The sequence below is a fragment of the Drosophila hydei genome, unplaced genomic scaffold (assembly GCF_003285905.1).
Source record: "Drosophila hydei strain 15085-1641.00,03,60 unplaced genomic scaffold, DhydRS2 tig00000418-arrow-arrow-pilon, whole genome shotgun sequence".
NCBI classification, from domain to species: Eukaryota; Metazoa; Arthropoda; class Insecta; order Diptera; family Drosophilidae; genus Drosophila; species Drosophila hydei.
In genome coordinates this window covers 29,070-52,504 of record NW_022045727.1, presented here as the reverse complement: position 1 = coordinate 52,504, position 23,435 = coordinate 29,070, and the positions used below count along the sequence as shown (strand labels likewise).

Below are 23,435 nucleotides of genomic sequence, written 5' to 3'. Positions count from 1 at the left end.
GGCAGCTTTTCAACAACGTTAACAGCCGCCGCATAGCAAATGTGGTGAATTTCGTTTCGCTTGGCCTTAACATTTGCGTCACTCTTCGATGGCTGATAACCTCTTCCAATACTCTGAGCATAGGTTATTATAACATGTTCACGCAATGTACAGACAGAAATGTCGTAGAGCCCATATTAAATGGTTTTTTACTTAAGTTACTTGAGCAACGGTCGCTTAAGGTTATGAGAATCGCAAAGTAGGGCGATACTCTTCTTACCTAACATAACAACTGGCTACAATTTGATATGGAAGTTGACTCCTTAGACTTAGATTAGGCTTTCTTAATCAGTGTAAGGTCTAGAGAATAGTTTCAACTATCTATCTATTTGTATTCATGTAAATAGGGCATCAGCTGATTCCTTTACAATATCTACCCATATCAGATGGTTGCTACTTGAAAAGTGGATTATTAAAATTTAATTTGTATAGCTTGGATCTTTAGCAATATCGCTGTATATACTTATATACTATATCATATAATTCAATAGGAAAAATATGAATATAAATATATGATAGTACCGGTACTACATTATATAGATAGTAGATATATATACAATATACCATATACTATATACTATTTACTATATACTATATACTATATAATGTGTACTATATATATATATATATATATTTGTTTTTTTGATGTATATGTATATATATATATTTTGTCAGGGTATTTGGTGTTTACTACTTTTACTATGTTTGTCTTTCGGATTGCGGTTTTCATCTTTATAGAAATCCATATAAATTCATATATATATATATACATACATATATATATATATACATATATATATATATATATATATATATATATATATATATATGTGTGTGTGTGTAGGTATGTTTAGAGATATGCATAAGGCGATAAGTCGCGGCCACCTCTTGACTTCTGTAGAAAGGCGGGCATCCGCCCAGATCTTGGGCATTGGCGTGTTCTTGGTCAGACTGACCCAAATACTGTGGCATCCCGCTGATAGGACAGGTCGCAGTGGCAGCAGCAGTAACACTAGCAGCAGCAACAGCAGCAGCAGCTGTAGCAGCAGCATTCGCATTATCTTTTTCGTCCAAGTAATTAAAATGCTCATCTAAAATTATTTTTAGACGAGCGACTATCAACAACGGAAGCCACAATCCAAATCTTTTGGCTCGGCTTCTACGGCGAAAAACGCAACGCGCCGATTGGTCGTTGCCAGCCGGGCGGCTGGGCGGCTGGGCGGCCGAAAGGGGGGTTCACTGCACTGTGCCGGGTTTGGCGCATGCGTTGAACGCGCTTCTAGCTCAAAAGGCGCCAATGGGAAGGCCGCCAGTCGTGGGTGGCGCGTGGGTGGCCAACGGCAGCAGGTGGCAGCAATTGGCCACCCATTGGCAGCTACTGCCAATTCGCCAGGACTCGCATTGATCCTGCAGCCAGAGAATGAGAAACTTATATTGAAGTATATTGATATATTGTTGACTTACCTAAGTCCTCGCTGAGTCTTCACGGAGTTTCTGGCGGCGATGACGAACGCGATGCCACCTACGTATCCAATTAAGACCTTGTTTTCGCCGGGGTCAACGGAACTGCTACAGAGTCCAATATAAAGATCAAGATCCAGATCCGGATTCGCCGAACGCAGTTTGCATTTCCTTCTTACGTCGTCCTGGTTGCCTGAATCACTTCACCATTGCCCGCTGTGCAACTGGGGCTAAGCCCTCCATCATCCTTTACTGCAGAAGCTTTCTGGATACTATTGGCTTTTTTTTGCCTTTGCTTTATTGATATATTGATATATTGATATATTGATATATTGATATATTGATATATTGATATATTGATATATTGATATATTGATATATTGATATATTGATATATTGATATATTGATATATTGATATATTGCTATATTGAGTGAGAATTAAGAGATTCGGGCCTTGAATCTGAGTTTTTTAAAGTTACTTCTCTCAACGTCTATGGTAGGTTCAAAAATTCCTTTTGATAAGCCTTATTGCTTTCTACAAACAAAGATACTTCAGCTTACTTTGTTTATATCTTGAAATGCAACTATCTATATCTTTTCCATATCTGGCCCGAGTCTGGTCTGGTCTGAAAAGTGAAATGTTGTTCCTCAGTGAAACAATATGAAAACCGTCAAAAAAAAAAAAACAAAAACTCTCACATTCTGCAACTTTTCTCCCACTTGAACTCGCTGCCAGACTGAATTGCCTCAAATACCTCGTATTTGTAGAGCGCAGACGGCATATCTGTGTTCAAGATACATTTAGCTGCAATCAATGTATCAACTCAAAGGCGCCCCAGTTATTGGTGTGGGTAGATAACGTTTATTTAGAAAAATTAATTTAAATTTAAATTTAAATACATGTATTATATTTACATTTATTATATTTACATTTACATTTATTATAAAAATAATATGCTTACATATTATGTATATATTAGCTTGAGTATTTTAGCTTTTTTGCGAGAAAACATGATGAAATTTACGGTCAAACTGTGTAAAATAATTAAAAGTTAAATTGAACATGTTTCAAAGGTATCTTAGTATCAACACGACAAACTAAATTCAAAATGCAAACAACTTGAAAGCTGAACACAAAAAGTGTTGAAAAGGAGATGTAAAACAAAGAGAACTGCACTAATAGCAAATGCAAGCAGCGCCATCTACCGACCATAAGACAAATAACAAATCTGCACTCAAGCCCACAAAACATGCTCACAAAGGCACACACATGCAGACATGCATGTACATATAGGCAATTACAAACATGCGCTCTATCAGTGGGTGCTGCATTTGGGTTGCCTTTTCGGTTAGTGTTGGTCTCTTCACGCCAATTTATCAGTTGACCTACAGAGCTGCAGCAGCAGCAGCAGCCGCAGCACAACACTAACGTCGACGTTGTTGCTTTTATTGCCGTTGTGCCAGTTAAACGTGCGCTGGCCGCTCAAGTTGGCAGCGTCGGCGTCCCCGCTTCTTAATTCCCTCCACGACCAGCCCGACCAGCCACCATCACAAGCTCTCACACACATTTCGCTCATTTCGCCATAAGGCGAATTTAGTGCAAAGCCTCAGCTTTGCATCCTGTTACCGATAAATAAAGAGAGCCAGTTGCACAAGCGCTCTGCGCGATAAACGTTTTGCAGCAGTCGCACAACGCAGCGACGCCAGCAGAGCACTTCGACCAAAGCCACCCACAACACACCGACACGCATCGCAAAGAAGTGGTACGAATGACACATATTCGCCAATCAAAAAACTTGCAAGCATACATTGTTTTAAATTGCTTATAATCTTAATAACGTTCATTGTTCAATTGTCATTTAATCAAATTCTTAATATTTTTTGCCAATGTTCTTAAAAAATATGCCAAATAATCAAAGCTAATAGATGTATTTATAATTTTGTTATAACATATTTTGAAATTTTACAGCGTGCAGAAGTAATTTCAGTGTAAGAGTTTCTCATTCAAATATTTAGCCGGCTTTTTACGTATATTGCGCCATGGTACATCGCGTATGTGTATTTGGGTCTGTGCAAGTGCGCGCTTATACTAACGCTTCGATTGTCTTCGGGCTTGCGCTCGTGTCGGTCGTGTCGCACGTTTCTTCTACGGTGCAGCGGCGTTCGCGTCAGAGTTCTTCCACTTTAACATTCGGTTGCGCGCCGTTGTACGAGACGGTCGCACAATTTTCGGTGCGTTTGCCTTAGCGACGATTGCGATTCGCCTGGCCGCCAGGCTGTCTCACAATTGTTATTCTTTTTCTGCTTACACGCTCCGTGCTGCTGTTCAAGTGCAATTTTTTGACAATATATCATATTTTTTTTAAAGTGGTCAAATCAAGTGTTAAGAAAAATATATTTTTTTTCTGGTGCTTCGAAGGATAACGTACAATATGCGCGCGCGCCCCTTTGCATGATCGCTAAACATTTTTGACTTTGGCTACTTTTTCTCTGTACTTTCTGCATTTTTTTTTTATTTTTTGAGCTGAAGTCAGAGTTAACAAAACTGAAACGAACAAAGTGCGAAACTATGAACAAACCGAACGAATTAAATAAAAGGAAACAAAACCAGAAAAAATAGCTAAAAAATTAATTATAAACGTCGCGCGCGAAATGCAAAAGGAATAAAAAATAACTTCGCGCAGATCAAGGAAAAGCCCAAAAAAATAAGAGAGCGAAGAGAATTTCAGTATTCGGGCTCTGTTGGAATTTCGAATTTCGGGACAGCTTCTGCTTAGGCTCTGCTTCATAATTTGATCCCTATTCCTCTTCTTCTCCTCGTCTTCTTAAACTGTTTTTTTTCTTCTGCGTTTTCTGGCGAATTCGCGTTTTGATTTTAGTTTTTTTTTGTTGCACTTTTTGCTTTTACGGGTGCAGCTTTCGGTTTCATACATAAAACTCCCGTTTTTTTCAGTCATTTTATTTTGTTTTGTATATTATTTTATTTAGTTTTTTTTTTCGATTTTCTGCTGACGCAGCAGACTTTATAATTTGCCTGTTCCTGAGCAAACAAGTGCTGAAAATTCGTTTTTTCTCTTGCAGTGCCATAAACATCGTAACTTTTTCATTTATTTACAACGTCTAAACGCATCAGACGCAACACCTCGAATACGAACCCTTCAACTGCCCAATACAATTAGATAGTTCAAACAAACCAACAACTAAATAACCGAATAGCTGCCAAATATCCCGTACACGCACACGCGTGCAAGCACACACACACACAGACGATGGGATCAACGGGATCCCAAACGGCCGCGACGTTGCGGCAGCGACACGCGCTGTCGCTGCTCTGGCGCCTCTTCGCCGTTGTCCTCGTTCTGAACGCCTGCCATGTACCGCTGCTGAATGCCAAGGTGAGTAGAAAAAAAGATTAACAGATACAAAGAGAGAGAGAGAGAGTGCGAGAGCATGTGAACACAGCTGAGCCAAGCGGTTAACCGATTCAACTGGTTAGGTCAATGCCAAAGGATTGCAAAGCGTTAAGCAACGCTTAATAGATTTATGTTAAGCATTTAGAATGACACGATCAAACAGTTTTAACAGGTACTTAGATTACAAATAAACATCAAAAATGCACAGGAACACTTGTTGTTTGATTATCCTGCAATTCGTGTTAGCTGAAAAGTGTTCAGTATTAACAGAAGCTAACTTATGTAAAGACTTAACAGACTGGCAGGATATCTCGAAGGCAGCAGACTTTATTTCAATATCTGTCAAATCTAAGCTTTTACTGAAAATCGTAGATAAAAGCTGACAAAAACTTTGATGTCTGGAATACTTTGATGTATGAGAAGAATTGCTCTGAAGACATTTAACATTATTTTAATTTTATTTTCAATAATTTTTACTCTAGAGACTTGTAAATGTTTAATTAGAAGCGAAACGCTTTGATTTCATGAAACAATCATATATTAATGGCATTCCGCTAGCCATGGTGACAACATCTGGCTAACTCATGAATATGATTTCTAGAGAATAGATATATATATATATAGCTAGAAGCATCAAGAATCGTTCTCGCTTTTCTGTACAACATCCTCACACATACGTATAGAGCTCGCATGATCTAGTTTTCTTGATGTAGATGACACAACACGAAACGAACAACAACAACGAACTTGAACTATTTTACAACGCAGATACATAAATATTAAACAAAAAAAGAGCAACAAAAATAAAAAATAAATATAAATAATGTGTAAAGAGGGCCCCTAGTGGGGAAACAGTCTCACTCACACACACGCACACAATCCCATATAGACGTATGTAAATATATTTATTTTTGTAAACCTTTTGCTGTTTGACCTTTGCTCGCTTGTTACAAATTAATAAAAATCCAATGAAAATGAGATCCATTAAAAGTCGAAAGAAACAGAAGAAGCGGCACGCACTGCTTATTAGTGAGTGAGCGAGAGGCAGGGATGGAGGGAGAAGGAAAGAGAGAGTAGTACTTCTTTATGGTTCCACAAGCAGCTTTTTAGAAGCGCCTTTTGGCTACCCTAGCGTACATAGATCTCTTGAACTGACACCGGATTTTGATTGCGACAATTTTGAATTATACATTTTATTTTTGAAATTAATTAATTTAGAAAACGAAAAGATGCAAAGAAGAAATATTAACAACAATTATTTTGTCTGTCAGGCCAAGCGCTTGGGTCAAGTTTTTTCGGGGTTATCAAATCAAAAAACAGAATAAAATTGAAATTTATTTTGTTGCCAATTTCGATTTCACAAATGTGAAATTTTAATCTTTTTTTTTAATATTTTTTTTTTTGCCAATTATAAAAGGCGTTCGATTGTCATCTAATTTCTCTATCTATGTTTGTGTGCGTGTGCGTGTGCGTATGCGTGTGCGTGGCGTGTGTGTGTGACCATCATAATGAGCTGATAGCTAATGGCTGATAGCCGTCTTATCAGCGTGTTAATGACATGTAGTCGAAGAAGTCAACGTTGTCGTCGTCTCGCAATGAAATAATTTCTTAAATTAACATTTCGAAAAAAGAAAAGAAGACGAAGAAGAAGTAGAGGAAGCGCAAATGGGGAAGCGGACGGAGGGAGAATAATGCCAATAGCTGTAACTGGCGGGTTATCGGTTCTGCGAAAGGAAAAACATATAGAAGAAGCAGAGCAAAATAAGAGCAAGCCATCGAATGGGAACAGCGACAAAGCGCACAGACACACACACACACAGCCATGCCGTTACATCCGGCGTATGCGTAATATGTTTACAGAATGCGCATACGCACAGGTTCAAGCGATATCAATAGCTTAACAGTCGTAGCATAACAGCTCCTAAATCACATTACACTAACTGTGTTAATGGAGTAAGCGATGCTCACTTTTGGAGCTCAGATTTGACTTCAGTTACAATATATATATAAGTTACACTGCTTATGGTTGCCAACAGGTGTCGCCTGAGCCTATCTGCGCGAAGTGATCAGCTTGAACGCTAGGTGTCGCCTCAAGGCATCTAATTATCCGGCAATCGCCATGCAGGCAGCCAATCCAATTAACAATTGCTAGTTAAAACAAAAAAAATGTTGCATTGCAGTTGGCGCCAGCATCGTTTAGCTGCACAATGCTAATCACAGTCATGAGATACAAATGTATCTGCAAGTCACCGAGCGTATCTAGTTGGGCATCTGCTATAGACACGTACATAGCCGTAGGTATCTAGATATATATGTGCATACGACTGACAGATGTGGCCTGCATGTCATCAGGTTTCTTGCCTGTCCGTCCATCTCTCTGTCTGGCTGTCAAAATATTTGCAACGACAGCAAACAGTTGCCGCAAAACTTGCAGGCTAGAGCCTGCTTTCGTTTCTTTTTTTATGCTTTTATACACAGAATGTTGTATTCTTTTTGTTTTGTTTTCGCGCTGAGCAAATCAATTCTTGAGATACATTTCATTTGGCTGCTTTCTTTCGCATGCTGTCGGCTCTTGTTGTAGTTGTTCTCAATTGTTTGTTTTTACAACATATGGACACAAGATGTTGCCACCCAGCGCAGTCCATGTGTTGCCATATAGATATAGATATAGATATATATATATATATATATATATATATATATATATGTATATATATATATGTATTCGCCTGGCATGTGAGATCTCTTGCAATTTTTCGTGGAATCCAGCAGCAGGAGCAACTGTTGCTGTTCGTCTGTCGATCAGAGCAGCAGCAACAGTTGCTGCTGCTGTCATTTGCCAAAACGCTTGACACTTGAGCTCAAGTTCAACAGCAACATCAACAATTGGCGCATGCATTAGATTTAAGCAAATAACTGAACCTTACACGCTTCAGGACACCTCCCGCCGCTCCCCTGGCCCAGCCGCTTCAGACAGTTGTAGATAGCGCAAAGTGTGTTGGCTTTGTCAATTGACGGCAGTTGGCTCTTCCGCCTTGCGTGCATTACATTTGGCAGCTGTGAGGGCGGGCAGTGTGGAGCGGGGAGAGAGAAGTGTTGAGTTGTCCGGAGAGACAAATGAGGCGAGAAAAGCAAGAAGTTAAAATGGAGAAGCGTTGAGAGACAAACGAGATCTAACGAGAGAGAAGGAGCAGAGACAGAGAGAGAGTCAGAGAGAGAAGGAGAAGCGAGCAGAGAAAGGAAGACTGAAGAGTGAGGGAGAAACGAGAAGAGAAGTCAGATATGAGAAATGTTCAGTGAGAGAGAGAGAGAAACAGAGAGAAGCTAGGATCGATGAGAGACAATGAGAAATAAGGCGAGAGAAGCTGGCAACAATAATAGAGGAGCAAGAAGCCAGCAGCCACCAACTCGAAGCGAGAAGCGAACGTTCGAGCAGCGTCTCATCAACAATTAGTCAGCCAGTTGCCCTTCTTACCAAAAGGGGCTAAAAATGCAGCAGCTAGAAGCAGAATCGGAGCCTGGGGAGGGGCTGAGGCATGCCAGTCCAACAGCTGGCCAACGTCCAACAACTGACAACAACAACATGCAGAGCACCAATGAATAGGCAATAGTTATATGCATTTTGTAATAGCCCAGTCTGAAGCAAACATCTATAAATAGATGGCCAACACACACGCTGCGACAGAGACAAAATTCAGCGACAAGAAACATGCAAACGCATCAAACAACTCAATGTGTGTTCGTGTGTGTGACTGAAATGTTGAATACGAACGTGAAATGCCCTAACATGCACTTGCAAATTCTTCCTGTTTGCCTGTTAGTCGATTGTTAACCAACAGTCAAATAAAGAGATATCGACAAGGCCAACACTTTAGCTTGATTGTGATCGCTTGTGGAGGTCAGCAAATATTTGACTAGGTGTCTCTTTATCAATAAGTGGACAGCCACTTCCATACCAAATGTCAACTATTTGACATTTGCCAGGCTGTTAAGCTCATTGCCCAGTTCTAATAGCTAGCAACTGCATGTCAAATGCTGCCTGCAGCAGTTGATAATTGTCAACTTGTTATCAAGACCATAAATAGTTGATGTTTGCGTTGGCATCCGCATTTGCCAGTAGTTTTATAGCTATGTCAGAATTAACAAACACTTTCTGCGGGATCTCCAATATATTTCGCATTCTTTCGTTAAGTGCTGAACATTTCAGGCAATTGAAATGCTGCTATAAAATGCAATGAGTTCTAACTTGAAGTTAAAGTGATGGAAATACAATTCGAACTATTTGGTTCTTAAGTGTCAGCTGTAAAGAGTCTGGCAATAGCTTTTGTCAATTAATAAATGCAAAGAGACTTGACAACAACTTTTACAGCTGCATAAAAAGACAATTGAAATAAGAGAGTGCGGACGATAAGGGTAATTTAAGTTAAAAGATTTTATAAGCAATTCTTCAATTGAATACGATTAGGTTTAACATGAACTTTAACATGAACATTGAAGCACAATTTAAGATAAATATATATATATATATAGACATTCAAAGCGTGTGTGTGATTCTTGCCACCACAAGGCCTAACATGCACTTTAACATGAAGATAAAACACGTTAAGTTCAAATCTAATCAAATTAAAAAAATAAAATTTGATATCGAATCATGCGACCTAGATATTACTGGCGTCATTTCTGGCAAAAAGTGTGCTCTATGCCAGGACCTTACGTCAACGTGTGACGTAACGCGCGCTTATCAGTTACGTAACGCTCCATGCGTTAGGCGTTCTTATCGAATTTAACCATATTTCTTGCCATGGACGTAAGCTGAGTGCTGCGAGACTGCGTGTTACAGCACGCGAGCATATCAAATTGCATTATCTAAACATAGACGCAGCTACAGCTACAGCTACGACTACAGCTACAACTACAGCTACAACTACAGCTATAGATACAGATACAAAAGTATCTTTCGGCTGATTTTCCATAGAAAGCGCATTCACGTCTGGATCCCAGGGTATGATCCAATTGCCATACACAATTCTATGTATTTGGTTAGCCTAATGTCGTATTGCCATAGACTAAACAACAAAATGGGGTACGTATCGGACGTCGGCGTTGATTGCACAGTGGTTACAAATCATCTAAGTGAAAAGTATAAAAAAACACCAACACCAACAGCAACAATAAAATAAATAAAATATAGCAACAATTTTCTTTTTGTTCTCGATGTTGGGCTTGTTGTTTTTGTATTTCTGTAACTCAATATTTGTCTGGCGCGTCTGCCACAATGAGTGTGCCACACATACACACTCTCACACACACACACACACATACACACATTTACAGGGGCTTTTCAACTTATATGAATAATAATTGTTTGGCTTTTGCATTGCGTAAATCTTCAAAATAGAAAACGAAAATAAAGAAAAAATAAATGAAAACAAATGAGGGTACACACTCTTACTCAGCCTCAGACTCTGCCTCTTCCTCTTCCCCTGCCCCTTGCTGGCTATGAAAATGTCGCAATTTTTGCCTTTTAGTTATTACAAAATGCAGAAATGGATGAGTCTCATATGCGTTGAGTGGGTGCCCGTCCATCTATACATCTAGCTCTAGCTAGCTGGGTATCTATCTAGCTGTCTGTCTGTCTCTCTGTCAGGCAATGTAATTAACTAATGTTGAAGAATGACTAAGCGCAAATGCTCGACTAAGAAGTACCCTGTGGTATTAGAGTTCAAATATCTATTCTGAATGAGAGGGAGAGAGAGAGAGGCAGAGCAAGGGAGCCAGAGTGAGAGAGAAAAACTGTAGTTGCTGCTCCTATTTCCAGCTCAGAGAGAGTAGAAAAGAGATGCATGCATTCATATATGCCTTTAGCGGCTATTCAATAAGCATAGGGTATTTTTAGGGAAAACAAAACTTGCCATTTCGTAGAACTATTTGCCATAAGCATTTGCACGAAATGCAATTAGCAATAAAAAGCGCATCTAAACGAATTCAATATCAACAGAATTGCACATTTGGCCAAGCCCTAGACAAATAAGCTGCATTTTGATTTGCATCATGCACCTCATTATCATTATCATTATCATTATCATTACCATTATCATTAAGATTAACAGTATTGATGATGTATGATGATCAGAGATTATGCAGTTTGTATGCATTGGCTCGAGCTGATCTTTTTGTTGATAGTTTTCATTGCGTGATTCGCATGCAGATAAATAGAACTGGTTCCAGTTCAATCGAAATTCTTGATTGCTTTCTAGGTTTATTTATAGTTTTACTCGTATTTGGCTGTGCGTCAGCTTCATTTATCTCTGGAAACTTATCTGGACTTCGTGCTCGGTCAGAACTTGTTCATAGGCTGGGCAGAACATGAAATGCTCTAGAGATAATCATAAGTCAGAATGGGCTTTTAACAGATTAATATAAATCGGTCTGTCACATATTAAATAATGGCTAGGCCATGCTACTCTCTTGGCCAGTTTATCAAGAGTAGTTTAACTAAATTTTGGTTTTTTTCCTCTTCAACTGCTGTCGAAATCCCACATCAGGATGAATTTATTTGATCACGTTAATCTTTCGTCTGATTTATGATGCTTAGCTTACTTAATCATTAATAACAGTGTCGGCCTAAACGTTCTGTTAGGCGTTAATCCGAGCTGCTATCGACCTGGAAGGCAACTACGCTGTTAGCGGGCAGCTGTTAGGTGCCTAATGTTAAATGTGCAGCTGTTAGATACTTAAAAGTAGATCGGATCTGTTAAGTTAACATTTGCTGTTATTTGTCTGCTCTACACGTCTGTTTATATGCTAAGTTAACAGTTAACCATAACAGCAGTGAAAAGCAGCGCTAACGGTGATTTTTTTAACAAACTGTTGCGTAAAAGGAAGAGCTTAAGAGGAAGGAATTCAATATCCATACAAAGAAATAACATCAAGCTAATGCATATTTTAAGCTGACAACTGTTAACAGTACATCTAACATCTAAGTATGTTAAGCAAAACTTTAAAATCCAAAAGCATCCTTAACAGTGTCATATTAACAAGCAGCTGGGTACATTATGCTAAATGTTCACTAACTTGAATATGAATTTTGAGTAGGAAAGAAATATATAAACGTTAAAGGCGAGAGTATGTTAAGTGTCCTGCTTAACTGTTAACAGTTCATGTTAGCATATTCACAGTTCACATGTGAGCTATGACTTCAAAATCACCTTTAACAGCGCGATGTTAACATGCTGCGAGACACATTATGTTAATTAAAGTGTGTAGGCATTGGGACCAAGGGAGTTTATCGTCATTTTAACAGCAGGCGTATGTTAAGTTGTCAGCTTGACAGCAATGTTATTTGATTACTTTTCCAGAAAGTGCACAGCCCAAAAGTATTTCAATTGATGTAATTGGAGTGACGAAGAAGTTATTTGTGCTTGTTTTTTTTTTCAAGTGAAACAATTAATATCCAATTAAGAAATTGAGCCCCAAAACATAAATCACAATCGATGCAGCTGCCATTTATTGCTATTGTTTTTCGTTTTATATAAAATTTTGACTTGAGATATGATCAAAAATTTGTTTTGGGTTGGAACTGGGATCGAGGAATTGGGTGTGGCCTTGCCACCAGCTGCGTCTGGGGGTGACATCAACAGCTGCAGCTCTTCACTATACTATATATATATATGACACTGTACACATATGCATAGCGTATGTGTGCTATATATATTTATATATGCGCCAATTTATAATCGCTTTATAAATCTCTCAATATCGCTTTTCGTGGAAAATTAAAACGAATGCCAGACTTCAGTCAAAATGTTGCGTCTATCGGGACGATCTCTCTATGTCTGGAGTTTGTGGCAGGCAGGGTTCGGGGTAGGGGTCTGGGCTGAGTCTGGAGCTGGGGCATGACGGCTGTCTCAACGATTTCTATCAAAACTGAAGCATTCCAAATTTAAATGGAAATTGTGCGCTCAATTTGAATTAATTGAAGTCAAGCGAGCGCGCGCGCGCGCCTTTTAATTGCCAAACAGCTTACATCCAATTTTTTCTTAACAATAACAAAACATTTTTAAAAAAATATTGAAACCTTAAGCAATTTGCTGTTATTTGGTCTTTGGCAGTCAATTAATTTGGTAAACAAAGCATAAAAGCGAACAGAAACACAAAAAACTCAAACGAGGCAGCAACAAATGCATAATTATGCTAATTAATTAATTTGCTGTTGCATAAATTTGTGTGTATATAAAAACGATATAAAAAATACAAAAAAAAAACCAGAAACCAGCGCCACAAGCTGTTCTCAGCGAGCCGAATAGTCAAATACTCTACGCACATATCTATATAATCGAAGTGATCTATATGATATATATGATCTGTAGATATGTATGATCTATATGATCTATACGATCTATATGATCTATATGATCTATATGATCTATATGATCTATATGATCTATATGATCTATATGATCTATATGATCTATATGATCTATATGATCTATATGATCTATATGATCTATATGATCTATATGATCTATATGATTATATGATCTATATGATCTATATGATCTATATGATCTATATGATATGATCTATATGATCTATATGATCTATATGATCTATATGATCTATATGATCTATATGATCTATATGATCTATATGATCTATATGATCTATATGATCTATATGATCTATATGATCTATAGATATGTATGATCTATAAGATATGTATGATCTATATGATCTATAGATATATATGATCTATATGATCTATATGATCTATATGATCTATATGATCTATATGATCTATATGATCTATATGATCTATAAGATATGTATGATCTATATGATCTATATGATCTATATGATCTATATGATCTATATGATCTATATGATCTATACGATCTATATGATCTATATGATCTATATGATCTATATGATCTATATGATCTATATGATCTATATGATCTATATGATCTATATGATCTATATGATCTATATGATCTATAAGATATGTATGATCTATAAGATATGTATGATCTATATGATCTATAGATATATATGATCTATATGATCTATATGATCTATATGATCTATATGATCTATATGATCTATATGATCTATATGATCTATATGATCTATAAGATATGTATGATCTATATGATCTATATGATCTATATGATCTATATGATCTATATGATCTATATGATCTATATGATCTATATGATCTATATGATCTATATGATCTATATGATCTATATGATCTATATGATCTATATGATATATAAGATATGTATGATCTATAGATATATATGATCTATATGATCTATGTGATCTAAATGATCAATATCTATATGTATAGACCACATCATATGATATCATATCATATCTATAGGATCATTATGATAATTCTTATGTCACCGTTACAAATGATATCTCATTGCCAATACACCTTTTTGCGCTGTGTTCAGGTAAAGAAGCATGAAATGCTTTTCGATTTTCTTTAATAGTTTTTAATGTCAATTTTCGTTTTGTTTAAATAAATATTTGCCAAGTTGCCAGTTTACGAATGTTTCCAGAAAACGTTTGTTGCTTAGTCAGCTGTCGTTGCTGTTGTATTAGCTGTGCTTGTTGTTGTTGTTGCTGTTGTTGTTGTATTAGTTGTGTTGTTTTTGTCGTATCAATTAAGTGAAGAATGTAAAGCACTTCACACACATATTTGTGGCAAAGGAAAGCTCATAGGTGAGCATTGCCAGCCAATTGCAGATAAGATATAACTAACTAATAGAGCACACACACACACACACACACACACACACACACAGTCACACCTCAATACGTACAACTATCGCTGGCATAGTTTCCTTATTGCTGTTGTTGTCGCATGTGCTCATGTTCTTTTTTCTCTTTCTTTTTGTTTTGTTGCCAAGCTAGTGATAAGCGCGCCAAACATGACGTGTTGCAGCGGCATTGATAGCCTTTTCCAATAACTCTCCAACTGTACACTGGGAGAAAGGGGAGGCCATAGCCCGAAACACGTATATTTTAAAAGTATCGAAGGTCTCTTAGCCATTTCACAGCGAACTTTGTGTCTTCATTCAGCGCTTCCCCAAATGTGCACTGAGAGAAATAATTGAACAATTCATTTAGGTTTATGTATAGCTCGAACTTCGCATGTCTTCAGACACATGAATTTTTTAGCTCTTTTACAGCTACATTTTATTTAGAGGTTTTGTGTCTACGTTCAATGCTTCCTCAACTATGAAAGAAAATCTGACGAATGGTTTAAGCAATTCGTTACTGATTTCTTGACTTGAGTAATTTTTATAGCCATGAAAAAGCTTGTATGTTATGTGAAAGTTTAGCTTGAGCTTCAGTACGCCTTGTAATGCAGTAACAGGCAGAAAGAGGCTTAGCATACCCCATAAAAGATATATTTTCTTGATCAGATGTTCCAGTAATTTCCAGCTGTTAGTCCGTTTGTCTTGCTACCTACGAAAGTTAGAGCTGTGAGCTTTGGATTTGTTTTGAATGATTCGCATCGATATTGAGTGCAGGACTAATTTGCTATTTGAATTCTATAAAAAGTAGAGTCGATTTCGGATACCTGCTCCCATTCCGGCTTGACTTGACTTGCATCGTGGTATCTTTCAGTCGGGCACACCCGACAAGACACCTATTACTGGTTTTTCTTTGTTCGTGTGTCATTTCTGTTAACATTTGAGCTGATGAATCTTAATTTAATGCATATTTCTTGACATTTGCATGCATTAAGTCGGTCCCCAATTAACCGCACGTCTTTGATTTTTACTTTGATTTGTAATTTTAAGACTTTTGGTATAAATATATATATATAAATGTTTGTATAAAAAGAGAGATATGCGTCAAGTATTTGCTTTTAAAAATGTATTTCCTTAATAATGAAGAGTTCCTAGATGATAACTTTATGCTATCGCAAAGCGATCCATACAATCGCAGTGTCTCGACTGTTGATACTGATCATGAATCTTATAATATATGTAAATATCACTATATCGTATTATCTTACAGTAGGAATCAGTCGAGAAGTTAGTTTTTATAGAAAGTGCCTCAACTGAACCGGAATAGTTTCGTTAGAGAAACGAATGCATAATTTATTTATTGCGCTAATTCTGTAATTAAAATGAGATTTATGCTGAGCTCTACATCAGCCAGGGTATTTCATGTTCGGCTACACAATCAAATCCCGTTTTCTTTGATATACATATATATATATACATATGTACATATATATATATTTATATTATATATTTATATATTGGTATTTTTTCGGGTTGCTTTCGGCTGTGGCAACCGGTTTGGCTTATTAAGCGTTTAACGAGTCGCCACACAATTTATGATTACGCGCGGCTCTTCGGAACTAGTAGTAGTTTGCCTTATCACCTGGCCACTCTGGAGGGATATTTCGTTGGCTTCTTAGCGGCTCAGGTGGTGCTGGCCATGTATTTATTGGCTAGAAATTGACTCGTGCGCGCTGACTAAGCTCACAGAAATGCGCGCTGTCTGTATTTCGATACAATATACACGATGCACACACACACACACACACACACACACACACACATATGTGTATATGTATATAGAAATATAATTTAATTCATAGCTGTATTCACGATCGACTCAACTCGACTTGACTCGACATGAAAAGGTGTCAAATGCAATTCGCTTTGCAGTCAGCACTTCGAATCTGAGACACAGCAAGTTCATTAGCTTCTCTCCGTTTGCAGATTTGCAGTGAGCGAGTGGCGTGACTCGACGATAGATCAAATATAGCTGATTCTAGAAAAACATCGGGAAAGCAAATATCCATACAACAGCTGAGATCATGGCCCGAAACACAGAGACAAAACTCGCCTTAACTAAAACTCAGCAATCCGAACTGTTAAGCTTTGCTTACTCTATCAGAGTTCAGAGTACTTTTCAAAGATGTTTTCTGAATAGGAATACAAATGAATATATATACAAATAAATATATTCTAGCGTCATTTTTGTCTTAGATATCTCGAGCAAGTCCCAGTTAGTCTAATCATATCGAATTGGAATTTCAGAGCAAACATATTCTAGGCAATAAAGATTGCCATAATTAGATTATTATGGCGAAAGTTACTTGAAAGTTAACTAGCTTGATCAGGGCTACTTTCAAGTGGTCCAGCAGACGACTCTAACATACCTTCTTGTTCTATTATATCATATAGAAATCTATTATTGATGCTGTAAACGCAACTGTCTATATGTTCTTCAATATTTCTTTCTGTTTAGTTTCGCATTAAGTGGATCTATTATATAAAGATGTGTTATATCATATCATATATATACATATATGTACCCTAAATATGTCTTTAACAATTGAGCAAAATCATAACAGATCAAGCTAATGCATCAGCCGGATAAGTTATATTGCTTCTTCATGATGTCTTTGACTTTGTTGTACTCTCAGTATAGATATGGGACCGATCTATCAGACATATCTGATATGTCAGGCGACATCTCTACTATATTTATATATTTTTGTTCCCTTCTTTAAAGTTTTCTCAATCGAAAGTCAAAGCTTCGAGCCTAGTTAAAGCCGATCGATCTATTATATCACCATTAACTCCATCATTCTGCCCAATTATAGTATCGTAGCTCTAGTTATTTGTGAAGACAACAAGCTTAGCGAATGACCAAAGTGGCCGAAAGACATTTTTTATCGAAAAACTTGGCTTTGGCAAGCGATTTGAAGAAGCTGTTAAAACATTGTTCGGTAGTAAAGAGCTCTTAAAGCGCTTCAGATAGTCTTCGAAGCAGCTGATTGATGGTTTTTTAATTGAACTTCCTAGCGGACATATACATACACATATACATATCTATATCTATATCTATATATATATATATATATGAACTGAATAGCTTTGTAGTCTTTGGCCAAATAAAAACGCTTTCGATCTCTGGGCTAAGCGCTGCAAACCTGTTTGTTGTATCATTATTGAAGCTTCAGTATGTTAATCATCATCATCATTATCATCGATTCGCTCATTTTGCATTGATTTATGCATTAATAATTCAATTAGCAACAACTTTTGTCTTCTTTCTAAAATATTTTTGTCGCTAAAACTTATTTTTTTTCTTCTTTCCGTTTCTTATTTTTCAGGTATGTCTCTCGCATATGCATTAAATACACAGATCTAGAGATGGGTAAGTCCGTGTGTGTGCGTGTGTGTGTGTGCGTGGCTCTTTAAGCTAGTTTAAACAGACAGCTTGACGCTTGAACGCCCTTTTCGGCTGCCTTTTGCTGCCACGCCCCTGGGCGCGAACATGGCCAATGAGTTGAGTGAGCCAATTGCTGGCCATCAAATGTGCCCATTAGCTGTCAAAAGTCAAATATTTGTTGTTGTCAATGGACACAGCAGCAGCAACAACTCGAGACTTGACCAAAAGCCAAACTTGATTTATTTCCTGTGCGTATATGACTCTATCTCTCTCTCTCTCTCTTTCTGTGTGTGTGTCGCAGTTTCAGATGTTGCTCTTGTTGCTGCTGCTGCTGCTGTTGCTGTTGTTGGTAACAATAAAACGTGCCGCCAAACAAACTTTGAACAACAACAACTTGACCTTGACGCATGTTGCTGTCCATGCCATTAGACCAGCTTTCGACCAGGCGCTGCCACAAATGCCGAATTTCAAATACACTTTAAGCACGCACACCCAACCACACACACACACACTCACACACACACACACACACACATTGCTGTGCACCACTCAAAACTCTTAACTTTAGCTTAATCAAATTATTGTTTAAATTTTTGTTTAAACTTTGAAAAACTAAACACAGTCTAAAGGCTAGTGAGCAATCGGGTATACACGACTGTCTCCTGCCCATGCAGAGTTATGAATAGAGTATCACAGAGTCGACTCTGACAATGTCCATAAGCGAATTCCCTTAATATAGACTATAGAAGGAGATTACTAAGAACTGGTCTATGCCTATGTCTGTCAGCAGAAACCAATATACCCGTTTCTATACAATGCCTAAAAAGTTGTTCATTTTTGCGTGCAAAGCTAAAGTTGTATAGAAAACATTCTAAACTAAATAAAGGCCGAAAGTCTATGGGACATGCGAGAGGGCTGAGCTCTGGGATGACGTTGAGCTGGCATTTCTGATTAGAGCTTGTGCAAGATTAGATAATCACGTTAAATAATTATTGATTGAATCAACTAAGAAGATAGCCGATAACTGGGTCATTCCTATGGAATTTGTGCCTTTGAGTTCAGGGTGCGCTGGCTTGACAGACTCGTAGTTCGTCTTCGTCAGCTTGAAGTGAGCTGAGGTTTATGTCATAGCCATATTAAGCAAAAAACAAAAACAATATTGAAAGAAGAAGTAGAAACGAAAAAACACGCTAATGAACAAATGTGCATATTTTTTATGGCCTAAACAAATGTTGAAATTGTTTTGCAACTTTGGACTCAGAACCGCTTGGCTGGCACTGTCATCGACTACAAAGCGACTAGCGAGGGGCGCATGGTGGGCGTGGCATGTGCTGGCTGTCAGTCATAAGTCGCCGTTGCTCTCGCAGCTTACGTTAATGCAGTTCAAGTGTTAGAAACATAGAAGAAATAACTCATTTACCTATTCCACCTGCCCGCGTCGCCCGCCCTGCCACCCGGTTAAATGTGCAGCAATGCGCTAAAGAAATCAACAAGCCGCTCAAGAGGCTGACTGCTGGCTGCTGGCTGCTGGCTGCCCCTCTCGCCCAGTGTCACTGAGACGCAGTGACAATGACAAGGAGGCCTACAAAGATTTGTGACGATGTCAACTGAAGCTGAAGCTAAGACTGCGGCAGAGAGAACGGGAGCGGGAGGGGCACGAGCAGGCAGCGGGGCGAGCAGAGGCTGTGAGGCAAAGCCAGAGGCTAAAGCACAGATTGAGGGTAGAGGCAGAGCGACACTGGTTACTGGATACTGAAACGATGGAGGCGGAGACAGGGGTCGTTGCCACGGCAGAGGCAGGGGCAAAGACAGAGACTGAGAAAGAGACTGGGCCAGGTGTTGGGTGTTAGTGCAGGGGCAGCGACAGGGGCAGGGGGGGGCAGAGGCTGAGAGTGAGGGAGAGGCAAAGATAGAGACAGGCTAGATGTTAGGTGCAGAAGCAGGACCAGAGGCAGAGGCAGAGAAGATGCTGAGGATTACACAGAGAGAGAGAGAGACAGAGGGAGACAGGGCTAGGGGCTAAGTAAAAGGTTGAGGCTGACGCAGAGGCAGGGAGTGAAGTGGAAACTGGGCTAGACGCTAAGCAGAGACAGAGACAGAAGTAAATTCGAGGCTGACTGCTAGAAGCACGGGCAGAGGCAGAGACTGAGGCTGAGGCTGAGGCAGCGACTGAGACTCAAAGCCGCTGCTAGAGGCAGAAACTGAGACTTGCAACTCTGCTGGACTGGAGCAGTGGCATCAATTGAGGCTGGGACTGAAGCTGCGGCTCTTCTAGTAATTACGTTTACTTGTTGTCAGCTGTTGTTGTCGCTGCCTATTGTTGTTGCTGTTGTTGTTGTTGTTGTTGTTGTCTGTTGTGTAGGTGTAATACCTTTAATAAGCTGGATGACGTTGCATTTCGGCGATGACAACGATGGCGGGGTTGCGGCCTTTTATGCCTGCTGCACTCGAGCTGCAGGCCACGCCCCCACCCTCTCGTAGCCTCTGGCATCTGCAGTCATGAGCTTCATAATGAACCTCCATTCTTAGTCGTCGCATTTTGAGGTTAGTTTTGTTTGCAGTCAAACAAAAAAGCAACAACAACAATTGCGACGCATTGTGCGAAGCCTGCGGGAAAATTGCAACATTTGATGAGGCTCTTACGTTACTTTTCAGTAGGTCGTAAGGCTAAATATCAGCAGCATGCACATCTCAAAGTCACCCCGTGAGTTTCTCCCTGCCAAAGTCATGCACACGGCATGCCGTCTTCTGTGAGTCTTGATTTCAAATTGATTCTAATTGCATGCGTCGCAACTTGTTGTTGTTCGTTGAACTTTCTGACATGCCAAAGCATGTGATTTTCACTGCCTTTCGCATGCTCACCTTTGCAGCTGGCCATTCGCTTGCCTGTTGGCTATTTATACCCTGTCGCGTAACATGGCTAAGAAGGCATGAAAAAAGTGTGTAGTGATTATGCTCAAAGTAACTGAGTCGAAGATTATAGGGTATATAGACTTGGAGACCAGGAAGAACTAATGTGCAGAGGAAGTGATTGAACTCAAGGAAGCAAGTGGTAAGAGGAGAAAATATGAACATCAGGAAAAGAAGAAAGGGAGAGATAAAAAGAGGAGAGAAAGATACTAAAATAGAGAGAGAGCACAACAGAGAGAAAGCGAGACAGAAAGAGAGATATGAAGAAAAAAATGAAATGACAGATACAGAGATAAAGAAGGAAAGTTGAGAGACAATAGAAGTCCTTCATCAATTAGCGCGCTCGCACAGGGTATCTACCTAGTCGGTGCCTGCGCCAGCTTGACCAGTTCGTTCGCTTTGGCGTTGGAGACAACGTGCTTTGCATGTGAGGCTAAAGCTGAAATCAAAACCTGCGCCCACTTGATGCGCCAAACACGTCGCAGCATAAAAAATCTAGGAAAAAAATGAATAAAAATAAAAAGTAAAAATAGAACTAGACAAAAAAAGGAAACACACAATTACTTCAATCGTTGTCCGAGCTCGAGTCGACATGGGAGAGTTCGAGCTTAGAGCATGGCTTCTTTATGATCTCCTAGCGAGCATTAATTTATGCAATTGCCCCTCCCCCTCACACTGTGGGCCCCCCAGTTGCCCACCTCTATGTGATATGGCTGATATTATAGGCCAATTTCCATGCTGGACGTCTTTTGCATACGCGCTCTCAGCTTTATTTATTTATTTTTTATGGCTCAAGCAATTTGGTAGGCCGCAAATGCTTTTTATATATCTTTAATTTATTTATTTTTTATTTTATTTTTTTTTTGTGTTTTTTTTTTTGGCATTTTGATTGAGTTGAGTTTTCTTAGTTTTTTTTTTAGTTTTGATTTTTTGAATGCGATTAGTTCGGATGAGGTAATATCGGGCTGAGCGATAAGCTGGAACTGAGTACAAATTTATTTTTATATTTCGCTTAGCTTTAAGGCGACTGCATATGGCATAGTTGAGGGGATGGGCAGGGGCAGCGGAGGCGGCGGTGGAGCAGGGTCGTCGGTGCGTGCGTTGCGGCGTCAATATTTCTAGATAAGTTTAATCGCCGAGCTGCGTTCGCTGCGTCAATATTTAATTTATTGATACCGAGACTGGGCTCGCTGCGGAGTTGTTTACACTGTCCGCGCGGTAAGGGACCAACGTATTGACCCTCAGCAAAAATGCCTGGCCCTATGTGTGTGTGTGTGTGTGTGTGTATGTGTGGCTGTCAGTCAGCAATCTCTGTCAGCATCCAGCCACAGTAAGTATGATCGATTGCGACTTGCTGTTTATTCATGAGTGTAAATCATATGCAAAGGCCAACTTTAAGTAGTTTTTGTAAATAATTTTCATTTGTTTCATATTTCGCTAGAGAAAAAGCAGTAAATTTGAATTTTTTAATATTTACTTTAGCAGTTGCCGCGCTTTGGAATCCCAATGTGAAGTGCCACACAAATTGCACACAGAATCGACTGTCTTAGCTATGTTAAGCCATGAGGGTTAGCAATATTTAACAGGTCATTAAAGCTGGTTTCAATCCAGCTCTGTTCCATAAAAGATGCATCTTAAGTTTAAGTTTATGTCAGACTTGTGGCATGTAATGTTATGCATTGATTTTTAATGTTATGTTATGTAATGTTATGGAACCTTGTGCTATGCACACTAACATAAGCTTAACATATGATTTATATCAGACTTAAAGTGATCTGAAACCCAGCTAAGTTGTCTTTACATCACTGTCATGACATGGTGAAATGTAATGTTCAGCAATGTTATCAACGTTTGCAAATGTAAAATTTGAGCATTTGAGAAAAATTGTTTGTAATTTCAGCTGTGCAGAATGTTTGGCATTGAGTTACCAGTCTAGAAAGTGTTTGCTTAACATTCCAAGTCCAAGTACATATAGATGGATATATACACACATATATATATATATATATATATATATATAGTTATATATATATATATTCATGTAGCTGAAGTACATTGACATATTCGCCAAAGTTCAGTAAACTTTTGTTAGATTCTGTTCTGGTCAGTGCTTAGATCGTATTTCGACGTATGTATGTATATATGTGCGCGTGTGTGTATATGTCCGCAGCCATGTTGTGCAGTGTTTTCGGCCCATGAGGAAGTTGAGCACATAAAACTCGAGAGAGAACAAAATCGTCAACGAAAATGAATAGAAAAATAAAAATAAGTTTGCAGGCGTTGGCTATTAAACAATAACTCAACTATGCCTATGCTTAGGCGTGTATGTATGTGTGCGTATGTGTGTGCGTGTGTGTGTGCACACTTAGTCCGACAGGTAATTAAGTTTAAAG

General features: G+C 38.7%; 1 protein-coding gene across 1 annotated transcript in view; it reads left to right on the top strand.

Annotated features, from left to right (window-relative positions):
• Positions 1-3,679: 3,679 nt before the first annotated feature.
• LOC115483103 (serine-aspartate repeat-containing protein I-like) overlaps positions 3,680-23,435 on the top strand; it is a gene marked incomplete at its 3' end in the record, with an annotated part of 41,748 nt that continues 21,992 nt past the window's right edge. Inside the window, exons 1-2 of the mRNA XM_030224253.1 lie at positions 3,680-3,733; positions 4,583-4,896. Of these exons, the coding sequence (XP_030080113.1) occupies positions 4,771-4,896 (126 nt within the window). The remainder of the gene's footprint in view (positions 3,734-4,582; positions 4,897-23,435) is intronic.